Here is a 15,359-nt window from a genome sequence, read left to right on the forward strand (position 1 = left end):
TGATGGTGGGATTTTAACCCACAATCTGCCGAATGCAAGCTCACAGCTACATGACCCTCACCACACAGCCAGCTTGTTTGGTGTGTCTATTATTCATTTATTTATTTATTTATTATTTATTTATTTATTTTATTTATTTATTTATTTATTTATTTATTTATTTATCTATCTACTCATTGAGGGGCTGCCTGGCCGAGGCGTTAAAGGCATGCTCGGTTCTCCCGGAAGGACGTGGGTTCGAATCCCCATCAGGAAGTCGTAAAATTTAAGAAACAAGATTTCCACTTCCGGAGGTGCACATGGCCCTGAGGTTCACTCAGCCTACATAAAAAATGAGTACCAGGTTAATTCCTGGGGGCAAAGGTGGCCGGGCGTAGAGCTAACCACTCTACCCCATCAAGTGCCGAGGTTATGGATAGTGGGAGCCTTTACCTTCCACCCCTCCAAGGGCCTTCATGGTATGTACAGAGATGACTTTGCTTTGCTATCTATTCATTGATACAGTCATCTGTGGGCCATATTTACACAATCTACCAGCCCTTCTATCATGCAGACTAATGCCCTTCTCTTTGCACTCTTACCAAAGATCCTTAAGTCTTTGGCTTCTCCTTTCTTGCTCTTCCACTAAGATTTCCATGGCTTGGTCAGTGGTTTTTCATTGCATCCAACATTCCTGCAACCCTTTTTTCTAAATGTTGTTCTGTCCTATATCTCTTCTTCCTGGACATCTACTTCTGCTAGGTCCTCCTGCACCTGTGCAAGCCACTCAGGCTGTATATTTGATTTTTCTTTGACAGCAACATACCATGAATGATATTCTAGACCCAGTATGAGACTGTAGCAAACCACGAGTGGACATTGGAGGAGAGAGCCATAAGCCTCGTTGCATGGACCAGCAGCAGAAGTGCTATACAGCATCCAGCCAGGTGCTGTGTATGAAGAGATCATCGGGGTGCTCAAGGGACACTACAGTACAATGAACACCAGCTGGCAGCTGCCTACTACATTCAGCTGAAGAAGATCACATAGCATGCTGTAGAAATTCATGATGGTGGTAGAAGAACTAGACCACAAGGCATAAGGGGGCTCAATGCTGGAAAACATATAGTGAGAGGCTGCCTACACCATCGCCAACAGCTTCTGTGATACCGAGATCCACTGACAGCTGATGCTCAATGGGGAGCATTGCTTCAAGGATCACCCTGAAAGTGGAGATGGCAAAGAAGACAGCAACTTCAACGTCATCAGCGAGGGTATGAGCCATTCAGACCAAGAGAACCCTGAGGTCCACTCCTCTCAACATTCCAGAGAGATCATCTTCTGGCAACGTGGTAAGTGCGGTCACAACAGGATGGCTACTAGCAGAGGGTACGAGCTGTCAGGGGAGAAGAGAACCCAGAGCAGCACTCGTCACCACCGGAGTGACACTTGCTGCCACCAGGATGCCGTGGCTTCATGTGGCAGTATTAACACTTTACTGTCCCTAACACTCCAGAGAGCTCAACTATTATCACCTGCCTGCTGTGCTGAATGCTCCAAAGCGCTCGTTACATTCGCGTTCATTAGAAGTGTGTTGAGATATAGAGATATTGAAGGGTCTTGTGAAACCACACTGTATTCCCTTGACTCAGCAAGCTATCAGGACCTTGTTGACAGCATTTCCTGTGTGTATTTCTCAAGCAGACCAACTTTATAAACATTGCCTTTCAGTTATAGATTATTCTTGTTCAAGTTCCCACTATGTTGTCTAATCGCGGAGTTGTGTCAAAAGGTATCAGTGAATGCAAAATTTAAGATGTGTTACACGTTAGTGGAGATAGTGAGCTTTCTAGTTGTGGTTCAGAATTGTATTCTGATGAATGTAGTAGTGATAATGATTCTGAGAATCATCAGGGTGAACAAATATTGTGTGAAAATCGAGGGACAGGGCTACAAAGAAATGTTACGAGTGATATCTAGAGTCACAATATTTGATTTGATGAACTGGAAGTATGGGAAAACAATGCTGGTTTAAATCACGATTTACCTTCCGGAAGTTCAGAAAAAGATGTTTTTTAATTATTTGTGGGATCGGAATTTTATTTATGAGCTAGAGAAAAACTGGCAATGTTGATACTACCTGGCAAGACACTAATGCTGATGAAATAAGGGCATATGTAGGAGTTCTAAATTATATGGGATTCGTTGTTTTACCTTCATTCTTTATGATATGAGTAACTGACCAGCTCTCACAGCTCATGGAAACAGAAAGCTGAACTTCCGGCGCAACTTGGTGCAACAGCTGATTGGGAACATCATGTCCCGCAAACAAACAGGCAAGAAAAGAAGTTTACCCATCAGCTGTCCATCCCCTAAATTATTTCATTCTCTTGTGAAGACACCTGGTCGTGCCAAAGTGTGTGCTTTGTGTTTACAAATGAGCTTCTGGAGAGGCAAACAAACAACATTCAAATGTAAGCAGTGCATCTACCACTGTCCATGATGGGATGCTTTTTGGAATACCATCAGGAGCAAAATGTGAATATTCAAAATTAGGCTGAGTACACATTTATATGCACTAATCATCTAGGAACAAAATGCAAAATAAATTACATTTATATCTTTATTTGTTTGACTTCTAGTTATTTTCTTTTAAAGGGTGGTATTTATGCTGCTGTGCCTATTGGGAATTAAAGGACTCTGTCAGAGTCTGCCTTTAAATGGGGAGTGGCAAAGGGTTAAGACAGCAGTGCGAATTGATTGAAATTTCTTAATTTATTGTTTAAATTTTTGTTGTTGTTTTATAAGATTTTATTTTGTTTGGACTTATGGACTTGGAAGAATTCTGTTTTAGGAACTCTTAAAATTATCATTTACCTGTAAATTTTAATATCTTTTTTTGTTGTTGTCAAAATTTGTGAAACAGTGTGTACCTACAAGTGCAGTTCTGGAAGTGCGTTTGCTGTTGCGTAAACTGAGACTTTTCTGGAACATTTATTATCAGCAAGAACGAAGAGACTTTTGATTGGAGAAAATAAGAGCTAATGTAATTGGTGAATGTGAAAGTCGAGGGTAAATCCTGTTTTCTGATTGGTTCTCTTTGGTGGTTGCACCATTTCCTGTTTCTCAATCTTACACCGTTCCTTCTGTAGGAGCAAGGTAGGATCTGTGTCTTTGATCATATGACTATCGTAGTGAGTGGTCATGTTGCTCCTTCGGTTCTCTCATGGGAAAACCTGTTCTCAGGGTAAGCATTGTTTCTACCTATATTTCAGTTTTCAACGTCATTTAAATGTAATAATTTATTTTTCTTGCGCAGGAGTTTATCCTCAAGATTTATGTGCACTGCTAAATTCGTTGAAATGACTTAGCTTTTTAGCTGAGATTGTACCTCTTGTTTTGGAGGCAATACCCTTTTTCTTAACTTTGTAACTTATAATGTAATGTCCCTCGGGTTTGCATCCCCATATTTCTGTGTCACCTTACGCAAGTACCGAATATCTACGCACATTACCTGAAGTGTTTTAGGTAGTGATGCAAGTTTTCTGTACCTCTGTGTTTGGTCTTATTCCTACTTTTGTGTAGATTGTGGTATTACCGTTAATAAAGTATTATTATTGGGATTAGCTCTCATTTTATCATCATGCATTGTTGGATAATTTTCTTTGAATTCAAATTGTGTAATTAAATTTCTTTTAATGAACTGTGCACGTCTGCAGGTGCAGCTAAATCCTAAATTTCCTTGTAAAGATCTTTCTATTTTAAGATTTTTATTTGTTCCTTTCTGTTATGTGTTTTGATTTGTTCCTTTAAATAAATGTGTATAATTCAAGGGCAATTACCTTATACATTTCTTTCTTCACAAAAAGCTATGTTCCTTACCTCTCAGGGTTCCATGCTGCTTTCCACATCCATTCTGTAGTTGTCATTTTTCCTAACCTGTTGTTTATGTTTTATGCTGCAACGCTTTTGTTGAACCTTAAGCTTTTCTTTTATTGTGTTTAAATTTCATAACATTATTATTGTTATTTTATTTGTGCAATGTAACCATAACTGCTTGATTACATCGGGCTCATGTCTGGGGAATTGCGACGCCACTCCATTGGGGAGGATATCAGCTTTATGAAGGAAGGTCTTAACAGTGCACAATGAACACACGAATTATCGTCCATCACGATGAAGTTTTCCCTAGAGTGCTGATAATATGCTGGCAGGAGAAATTCTTCCCTGTACTTTGGAGCAATCAGTGTACCCTGAACAACCACAAGAAGTGTAAGGTAATTCCATGTAATGCTGCCTCAGAACTTCAGTGAGTCACCACCTTGATGAACTAGTCTCACACAACAGGTTATCAGTGATTTTCTGGATTCAGGCATATGCTGAATCCTTGAATAGAGTTTCATTATCTCCCTGCTAGCATTTTATAAGCTGATGGCTATCGTGTTCTGTCAACTGTGCGTTGTGAGTTTAGAGACCGACACTTTGTGATTTATAAAGTTATTTTCCGACATGTTTAGTAAGAAGAGAGTCAGTGAGCAAGAGATTGCTTCAATTTTGGACTTTACAGATGTAGATGAAAGTGATTTTTCATTTGAAGATTCCGAAGATGGAAATTCAAGTACAGTAGAATTCCATTAGTCCGGCATCCAACAGTCCGGAACACCTGATGGTCCGGCACCATTCCAGGATATTTAATGTTATTATCTCTTAATAATGATCTCTCCTGAACAATTTTATGCATTATTTGTCAAAACAATTGGAAGTGTATTTTTTATTATTTCAAAGTTAATAGTGCAAATGTATCTGATACAATCCAGTTGTTATGCATTGACTTACTTATATATCTCTATCTCTGGAAATATTCAGTCTGGAAGGCTGTGTGCTACACTGAGTACTGGAAAGCCAGCCATATGATTAAAAAAAAAAAAAACAGATTTCAAAAATTGAATGTATGGGCCACGTTCAAAAACGGATGGGAACATGCCTTCAAAAATTGAAGCGGACAGAAGGGAAAAGAGAAGTTGTAGATGGAAAGACTCTAAATGGTAAAGGAAGACTTACAGATAAAAACATCGATGAACTTCGGCATTATTATGCAATAAGAAACAACACAATTGAAAAGAGGAGTGTGTTATTAAACTAATGATTTTGCTGATCAATATTTTACTGCAAAACCGTGTTACAGCTGTTTTGACTGTACGCCTTAACCTATATCGTAGTAAGAGGTACCGCCTGATAGTCTGGCATTTTCAGTAATCCGGCACCGGGCCGGTCCCGATCGTGCCGGACTATCGGACTTCTTCCGTAGTGAGTCTTCTTAGTGCAAGAGTGACTCAAGTGCCCTGGAGAATGAAACAGCTGATGAATGGACTGATGTGAGTAACTCAGACCCCGGACCTTCAAGTACCATTCTGATATACAATATAACGTTAAACAAGGACCAATTTTACCTTCATATTCTTACATGGCAACCAAGCCTATAGAGTACCTTTCACTATTTTTTGATACAGAAATTTTTGACATAATTCACCAGGAAACAGTAATTGAGGGAAACAAACGGGAAAAACAGGTAACACCTCCAACTAGAAGGTGCAGAATCAAAGATTAGTCATCTCCAAGACTATCTGATATAAGGATTTTGATTGGCATGATCATTGACCATTTATTTGTGGAATGACTCCTATGCCTTTTATAAGCTAACATACATTATCATTATAGACTGTTATGCCTTTCAGCGTTCAGGATAAGCTAACATACTGCCACAAAAAATTCAAAAATATCCTACGCACTTTTGCAACGAAGTACATCCAATATTCAAGCTAAGTCATTAAAATTACATATATATTCATGTTTATAACTAGTGTTCTATAATTCTGGATGAGTTTTAATTTGCCATATTTTCGGTCTGTGTACAGATATAAAACACTTCTGCCCATGTAGGGTTAAGTTCTTTTTCTAGGTTGGACTGTTTTATTGTTTTCTTGAAGTACAGGTTTCTAAACTTTTTAAATACGCCTACATTGCATTATTCTTTACCAAGGTGGCTGATGTACCTCTACTCAATTCAAAGTAGTTTGGCTATTAACATGAAGTCAATCAATCTATACATTAGATACCTACATAAAACAACACAATCTATTTTGTCTATTTCTATTAGTTATTTAATATCATACCAACACACTGAAGGATTTCAGTGACTAAAGGATGGGGAAAGGCTAGGATGGGGAAGGTACGAGGGCTATGCTGAAAGTTTTTAGCAGAGTGTGAGAAACAATTTTTATTTGTGAAACAACAATTACCACTTTTCAAAATACTCTCCATTAGCATGTATACATTTTTCCATTCTCTGAAACCACTTAGAAAACGTTTCAGTCCAAGCTTCTTTCGGGATGTCACTTAGTGCACTCTCGTACGCTGCAATGGCCTCTTCATCTGACAAAAAATGCTGCCCACATATTTTTTTCTTGGTCTTAGGGAACAGACGGAAGTCACATGAGGCCAGATCAGGTGAATAGGGGGGATAAGGTAACACTTGCACTTTTCCCTTTCCAAAAAGTCCATTGTTCTGGCAGCCCTGTGTGCAGATGCATTGCCGTGATGCAGCAGAAGGTGCCCACTCTTGGACTTTGGGTGGTGTGACCTCCAAGTGGCGAGGACTTCGGGAAGACAGTCATTCACATACCATTCAACATTGACTGTACAATGTGTGTCCAAGGTCACAGAGGTGAGATGCCCCATTTTCGTAAAAAATGTTGCCACCATCTTCTTTCCGGAACTCCGACTTCGTCGAACTTTTGTGGATGTTTCTTCTCCTGGAAAGCACCACACAGAAGACTGTGTCTTCATTTCAGGGTCATAATGGTAGACCCATGTTTCATCACCTGTGGCGATATTGTCTTCGGACTGCCCTTCATTGAATTTTTCTAGCATGAAATGACGCCAGTCCATTCTCTCCTCCTTTTGGCTTTCTGTCAGGGAATGTGGCACACAACGGGCACATCTCTTGGTAAGGCCTAAATAATCATGAATGATGGTCTGCGCTGCTCTTGACCCAATATTTAAGGTCCCTTCAATGTCACAAAATGTAAGATGTGGATCTGCTTCGATCATTTTCCTCACAGCATCAATGTTTTCTTGAGTCACAGCTGTTGCTGGGTGACCGGGACGAGGTTCATCTTCAATTGATTGCCGACCCCTTGAAAACTCGTGAAACCAATTTCCAACTGTGGCTCTAGAAGGGGCAGCCTCACCAAAAATGCGCAGAAAAGAAGAATGGCATTCTTCGGCACTTAATTTCTTTTTATAATCATAAAAAATCATTGCTCGAAAATTGCGGCGCGACAGATCCATCTTGCACCATGTCTGACTCAGCACTGCCTGTGATTTCTTCCCTCGCTGTGGAGGAACTACCACTAGGAGGGGTTGCGTGCACATGTTCCAAGGTTGAAAAACATAGCTCTTTCAAATGAAAATAATCCCATTGTCCTCAGAATTACGGTTTACTCGCTGCTAAAAACTTTCGGCATAACCTTCATAGCAATTGTGGGCTTATTATTAAGGAACAGCCCCAACATTTTCCTGGTGTGAAAATGAGAAACCAAGGAAAAATTTCTTCAGGGCTATCAATAGTAGGATTTGATTCCATCATCATCCCAATATAAGCTAACAGCTATGTGACCTGAACTGTGCAGTCAATTTGCTCAGTAACACCATTCAATCGAGAAGAAGAACTTAATGTACCAGTAGTTTAACAGATCAAGGATGCTTCATCCCTCAGAATCCACATAATCCTGAGGTGGTGCAGCTGTTTTCAGGCACATCCCCAATGAAAGTGAGCTGCATGTACCACATACCAGCCCTCCTGCCATGCTTAAATTTCTGGTGGTACTGGGAATCGAACCCAGGCCTCCAAAGACGGCAGCTAATAGTGCTAACCATTACACTACGGAGGCAGACAGAATCCATATTATGCTGATAGTGTGCCACTTGTTATCATGGGCAACACTACACTTTTCAGAACATGACGCTAATATTTCCTCACTGGTGCAACAACTTCAATTGAAATGCTGCCCTTTCTGGTCTGCAGTGGAACATTCAGAATAACAACAAACTAACACTACCCACAGAGGAGAAGCATAAACTTTTTTGATACTGAAGCATAAAAGTCACTACTTCCATTCTATATTCTCTTTAATCAGATGATGTGTACTTAAATGTCTAATTGCTAAAAGATAATGACCATTGCATGTGTTTAATTACTCACCATATCATCGTAGTGGATCTTGACACTAAGCTCCGTTTCGCCCTCCTTTTGATCTATCATGTCATGCCTCAGCTGCACAAAGAGTAAACAGAAAGCCTTTAACCATTATCTCTTAACACATATTACTTTCATTTATGGCTCCTATTTTCTTTTAATAAGTCAAAAAGGAAGCCATAAAACAGAACTTACTGCAACTACAGGTAGAACTGATAAATGATAAGAATAATTACCTGAAAGGATGTCTGGAATGTTACAATTAAAGAAAATATAAGTAATTGTTTAAATAATAGCTAGAGATGAGACTTTTATACCTTGATGTTTCACTCTGCTGACAACAGTAGACTTGATGTTTGTTTCATATGGTATTGAATGCTAAGTTTTCTATTCTTTAAAATTATGTGAAATATTTGTTTTAGTATTTGATTGAGCCATGGTTTACATCTGATCGTAGTGAAATAAAGGCTGCTAATAGGGATCCACTCTCTGTCAATAACCTGCTTTCTATAAGACAATATTTACTGCACATGCCATATTTACTCGTGTATTAGAACCCCTTGGCTTTTCGAGATGAAGAAAAAGAAAAAGAAAAAGTCTCTCCTACAAGAACCCCAATGTAATTCATCAAAGAAGAACACCGATTCCACTTCGAAACAGCTACAAGTCTTATGCAGCTCTGATGATATCACACAAATTTGTGAATAGTTTCATCCGTATGACCCACGCAAAGAAAACACGCATCAAAGTCATGCGGTACATCTGTGTTTTGTAGTTAAGAAATGTCAGCCTCCGTAGTGTAGGCCTACTGCAGCTCTGATGACGTCGCACAAATAGGTAGTTTCGTGTCCGACCCGCGTATTGTAAGCATGCATCAGTCACGTATATATGTCTGTGTTTTTTAATTAAGAATGTCCGCCAGCGTAATGGTTAGCACAATTAGCTGCCATTCTCGGGAGCCTGAGTTCGATTCCCGGTACTGCATTGCCAGAGATTTATGAATGACAGGAAAGTTGATTTGCAGTAAAAAATGGTACATGCAACTCCCTTCCACTGGGGGCCTGTTTAAAAAAAGAGCTGCACCACCTCGGGATGAGGAATCGAGTTTACTTTAGTTAAGAAATATTCACAGTTGTTGCTAGGCCTATTAATATAACAAAGTGATCGTAAAATATCTCGTAGCTCGGGCCAATATACGGTTTCTTGGGAGAGGAGTAGGTTTAAAATGTGATAAAAACAATCCAATCACAATTGTTTTACTCACCAACGTACCTAACAAATAATAATAATATTGATTTTTTATGTCCCCACTTACTTTAAACGATTTTCAGAGATGCCAAACAAAACATACTAGGGTATGCGTTAATAAAAAATGGGAGACAAGGAACATACAAAATTAAACATTATGATAATAAAATGCATTACCGCCACACCTGTGGCAAACTTTCCTGTTATATAATTTTATTCTTTCCATTGTGGAACTTTTGGCACTATCTGGGCGATACCATACCTAAACTAAACAATGCAATCTCTCTTATCCCATTTACAGCCCTTTAGGTAAATTCTGATGTGATAAATGTAGAGAAGAGGCAAGAAATATACTTAAAAAATAAGGGTCTGGCTTTCAACAGCCTCAGTTATCAAAAGAATGCTTCCAGTCACTTTGTATTACACTCGGAAATAGAACTCGTAACATATGCTAGTTATCAGCTAGTGGTTTGGTACGCTTTCGACAACACGGCTTTGTTCAGAAGGAGTGGCCAGCTGGAAATATCAGAGACCATCTCCAGAAACCATTTGGGAATAGCTTCACACAGTTTGGACTCTATAGTTGGGAACAAAACTATTTTTAAAAGGTTCAAAAAGACGGACCTCGAATGCTCTTGGTCTCGATTGCAGTGCATGGTTGATGAAATGGCAGTGAAGATGACATCACTTGGAATGACAACACACTGGTAGCAGGGAAGTTGGCAGCGCAAAACAATTAAAATGAAAGCAGTGATCAGCTTTACTGTGTGGTAGGCCTACTGCTCAACTGACAAAGACAAATAACTGGCCATAGAGTTATTTTTTATCAATATTGCATAATATGATAATACGATACCCTTATCCCTATTCTCTATGGGGTTGAATATGAAGTGAGACGAATCTTCGTAGTGAGCTTTTACAACCGTATGCCCTTCCTGACGTCGACCTCATCAGAGGAATTAATGAGATGAAACGAATAACGTGATATGAGTAACTAAAACAGATTATATTTACTTTATATGTACGTCTATAAGTTGTGTTCACCATTTCTTGACCTTTTACATTTAGAAATACTGCCTTCCAATGAAAATACCCAGTATAACTCAAATACATTCATAGGTTTGTTAAAGAATAATGTAGAATGTTAATATGTACAATTTATAGCTCTTCACTGCATAAAATTTTAGGTTATCACATATTGGACCCCCCTTTACTTCTTTTTGGCACAGAAAGGAAGGGATATAACAATGTACCTGGAGCAGAAGGAAGGGAAAAATGAAAATAAAGAGGGGAAGAAACTACTGGATTTGTGCAAGAGAAATTGGACGATGGCTGGGAACTAATACGCGAGTAATTATGGTAATTATCCTAACACACTTTCAAGGAAACAAGGAACGATAAGACAGATGGATGAAGCAGATTATGACCCTGGCAGGAAATAGGATTACAAATTGGTACAATGAACATGCAAACACTGACTAGAAAAGTAGAAGAGGTTAAGACATGATGGAAGAAGAGAACTGGATGTATTAGTGCTGGCAGAGAGTAAATGGAGGGGGGAAGGTAAGAGAGAGCTGCAGGATGGTTTTCTTAGTTGTACTGGATAGTAAATGATGAAGGAAAGAAAAATGGAGTAGGAGTAGGTGTGGTAGTGAGAAATGGATTGAAAGAGGAAGTAAAGGGGATAAGTGACAGGTTGATGAAAGTCAAAATAATAGTTTAAGGAAAAAGCTGGCAAATAGTACAAGTGTATGCTCCACAAGTAGGCTGCACACAACAGGATAAATATGACTTTGAGGAAGAATTGGAGAGACAGTTGAATGGCCAAAACAACATAGTAATGGGAGACTTGAATGTCCATATAGGTACAGAAAGGAAGGGATATAACAATGTACCTGGAGCAGAAGGAAGGGAACAATGAAAATAAAGAGGGGAAGAAACTACTGGATTTGTGCAAGAGAAATTGGACAATGGCTGGGAACTCATGGCTCAAGAAGAAAAAAAAAACAACCATAAGGTAACCTGGTACAGCAGTGACTGGTCTAGGAAATCCATTGCAGATTACATGCTCTACAATTGTGAAATGAAGGGAAATGTTACAAATGTAAGGGCAATACCATCAGAGACCCTAGATAGTGACCACATATTACTGGTAATGAAACAGAGGTCAATGAGGGAGAGAAAGAGGACAGAGAATCAAGAAAGATGGATCAAAATATGGAAACTGAAGAAGAAGAAAACCAAGGAAGAATACCAGGAAAAAATAAGATTGAACTTAGCAATAGATGAAACAAAAGCAGGAGAGGAGGACTGGGAAAGGTTCAAGAAGACATTAGTAAAAGCTGCAGAAGAAGTTTGAGGGAGAACTAGTACCAGGAAATGAAGCAAGGAGATCCCACAGTGGAATGACAGAGTCAAAGTGGCAGTTGGGGAGAAGAATAAAGACTTCATTGGAGGACAATGGAGACAAGACAAGAATATAAGACCAAAAAGTAGGAAGCTAAAAAGATTGTATCAGAAGAGAAGAAAAAATTGGATGGAAAAATTGAACAAACATAATGGAAGAAGATAGCAAAAGGAAATAAAAAAGTACTGTATGGAATGGTCAAGAGTAACAGGAAAGGCACGAAAAATGGAAATGAAGTGTAGGAAAAGAGAAACTCAAAGAAATGTGGAAGGAGTATTCTGAAGATTTACTAAAACCAGAAGGATGCACTGAGGAGGAAAGTATAAGCATGGAGGAAGGAAGAAACCTGAAAAAAGAAAAAAATACTTAACATGGAGAGAAGTGGAGGTAGCATTGGACAAGATGATAAGAGGGAAAGTCTCAGGTTTAGATGAAGTGAGTATTGAGATGGTGAAGGCAGCAGGAGAGGTAGAGAAACAGTGGCTTTATCATGTGTTGAAAGTAGTAACGAAGGAGAAGAAGAACCCTAAAGAAGAGTATAATCATAACTATCTTCGAGAAGGGGAATAGGAAAGATTTAAAAAAATACAGGGGAGTCACTATGATATGTCACTGTATAAAGGTGTGGTGTTTGAGAAGATTCTGGAGAAAAGAATCAGAAAGAGGGTGGAAGAAAAGTTAAGAGAAGAGCAGTATGGCTTCAGATCGGGAAGGTCCACTTTACACCTTATATTTGCAGTAAGACAACTTCAATAGCATCATTATGAGTGGGGTAAAGATATACTGATGGCCTTATTGGACTTTGAGAAAGCAAATGATTGTGTGCGTACGTGCAAGCGTGCGTGCGTGCGCGCGCGCGCGCGCGTGTGTGTGTGTGTAGATGCAAGGTATGGGAAGCCTTACAGAAAAAAGTACCAAGAAGTAGACTAAAGAAAGAGTGAGGGAGATGTACTATGGGAGTGTAAGTTGTGTGAAAATAGGAGAGAGAGAGACTGGTTTGAGCAAAAAGTGGATTACGACAAGGAAATGCTCTTCATTGTAGTAATGGATGAGTTGATGACAAAAGTGGCAAGGAAAATTGGGGAAGAAAACTGAAAGTGATTATGTTTGCAGATGACTTGTTAATCTGGGGAGAAAAGTTAGAGGATATCATGGAACAGTCAGGTGCACGGGAAGATGTGGTGGAACAATATAGAAGGAAATTTAATGCCAAAAAGAGCGAGATTGTGATCACAACTAGAAAGAAGGAGAGACCTATGAGGGGGATAAAGCTTGGAGGAGAACAGCTTAGAGTTTCAATTACCTGGGAAGTATCATAGAGGAAAGTGGAAGAAACAATCTATATAAGTTATATAAAGTAACTTGTCCTGACTGATTCATCATCGCCGAGCCAAAACTACTGGACATACAGAAATGAAATTTTGGGGATACATTCATATTAACATGTAGGTGCTCGCTAAGAGAGGATTTTTGGATATTCCGTCGCTAAGGGGGTGAAAAGGGGGGTGAAATTTTAAAATGAGTGTATGTAAATCTCAAAACTTTAAAAGCTTACAGATGTAAAAATTGGCATTTAGAATCTTCTTTAAAAATAAGGAAATACGTATTTTTTTGTTTTCAGAAAATCCAAATAGGAGGGGTGAAAAAGGGTGAAAAAGTGGTTGAATGCCTTTAATCAGGATACCGGTACTCATATCTCAGAAAATGAACATATTACAGACCTGAAAATTTGTACTTTTGATCTCTTTTAAAAATAAAGAAACACGTATTTTTTGTTTTTGGAAAATCCAATTAATGGGAGGATGAAAAGGGGGGTGAATTTTTAAAATGAGTGCATCTATATCTCAAAATTTTGAAAGTTTACAGATGTAAAAATTGGTATTTAGTATTTTCATTAAAAATAAAGAAACATGTAATTTTTTGTTTTTGGAAAATCCCAATAGGAGGGATGAAAAGGGGTGAAAACGGGATGAATGCCTTTAATGAGGATACCGGTACTCATATCTCAGAAACTGAAGATATTACAGACCTGTAAATTGGTGTTTGGGATCTCCTTTAAAAATAAAGAAACATATTTTTTGTTTTTGGAAAATCCAATTAATGGGGGTGAAAAGGAGGTGAATTTTTAAAATATCTGTATCTATATCTCAAAACTTTAAAAGTCTGCACATGTAAAAATTGGTATTTACAATCTCCTTCAAAAATAAAGGAACACGTATTATTTTGTGTTCTGTAAATCCCAATAGGAGGCGTGTAAAAGGGTGAATAATGGGTTGAATGCCTTTAATGAGGATACATATATCTCAGAAACTGAAGATATTACAGAACTGAAAATTTGTATATGGGATCTTCTTTAAAAATAAAGAAACACATGTTCTTTTTGTTTTTGGAAAATCCAATTAATGGCGGTTAAGCAGGAGTGACAAATTGGGGTGAATTTTTTGAAAGATTATATCTACAGAATACCTGAGAAACGTAAAATGTTAGAGACATAAAATGTGGTATTTGGAATCTCCTGTAAATGTAAAGAAACATAGGTGATTTGTTTTTGGAAACTCCACTTAAGGGGAACTAAAAAGGGGGTGAAATTTTAAAATGAGAATTTGTACAGTATATCTCAAAAAACTTAACATGTTACAGAAGTGAAAAATGGTACTTTTTATCTCTATTAAAAATCAAGAAATGTGTATTTTTAGTTTTCCAAAATACCATTTGGGTGGAAGTGTCTGAAAATGGTGTTGAATTATTTTAATTAGGCTACTGATATCTCAAGAATGAAGATGTTAGTATTTGGAATCTGCTTTAAAAGTAAAGCAACACATTCTCGGAAAATCCAATGAAGTGGGGGGGGGGGGAGGTGAAAGAATTGAAAAATTAATTGACTTAATTGTGTGAGAATACTTTCATCTAATAAAAACTAAAGTTTTTACAGACATGAAAATTGGTATTTGTATCTCCTTTAAAAACAAAGAAAAACGTGTTCTGGGGGGAAATTATCTTGGGAGGTGGGAGTAAAATGGAGTTGAATTCCTTTCATGAGCACACAGAAATCAAAAACTGAAAAAGTTAGAGTCATGATAACTGGTATTTAGAAGATCCTTTACTATTAAAGAAACAAGTTTTTTGCCAGAAAATTCACTTTGGGTGGGGGGTGGGGGGGAGGAGTGTGAAAAGGAGTGAAATAAAGTGAATTATTTTTATGGGGATACTTATACCCCAAAGCTGAAGGTAATAGACGTGAACATTGGTGTTTGGAATCTCCTTTAAACATAAAGAAACATGCCTTCTTTTAATTTTTTGTGGGGGGGGGGGGGGGTAAATAAACTTGACGATGGTGGGGTGTAAAAGGAGGTGAGTCCAGTTGATTTTACTGTTCATAATGTACTTATAAGGAGCCTCGTTGTTCAGGTGGCAGCCCGCTGGCCTCTCACAGCTCGGTTCCGTGGTTCAAATCCCGGTCACTCCATG

At 38.4% G+C, this 15,359-nt stretch overlaps 1 protein-coding gene across 1 annotated transcript in view; it reads right to left on the minus strand.

The window, feature by feature from the left end:
* Positions 1–15,359, minus strand: part of stol (stolid) — a 1,115,479-nt gene that overhangs the window by 186,240 nt on the left and 913,880 nt on the right. Inside the window, exon 15 of the mRNA XM_067146569.2 lies at positions 8,243–8,314. Within this exon, the coding sequence (XP_067002670.2) occupies positions 8,243–8,314 (72 nt within the window). The remainder of the gene's footprint in view (positions 1–8,242; positions 8,315–15,359) is intronic.

Source organism: Anabrus simplex, chromosome 4 (genome assembly GCF_040414725.1).
Source record: "Anabrus simplex isolate iqAnaSimp1 chromosome 4, ASM4041472v1, whole genome shotgun sequence".
Lineage (NCBI taxonomy): Eukaryota > Metazoa > Arthropoda > Insecta > Orthoptera > Tettigoniidae > Anabrus > Anabrus simplex.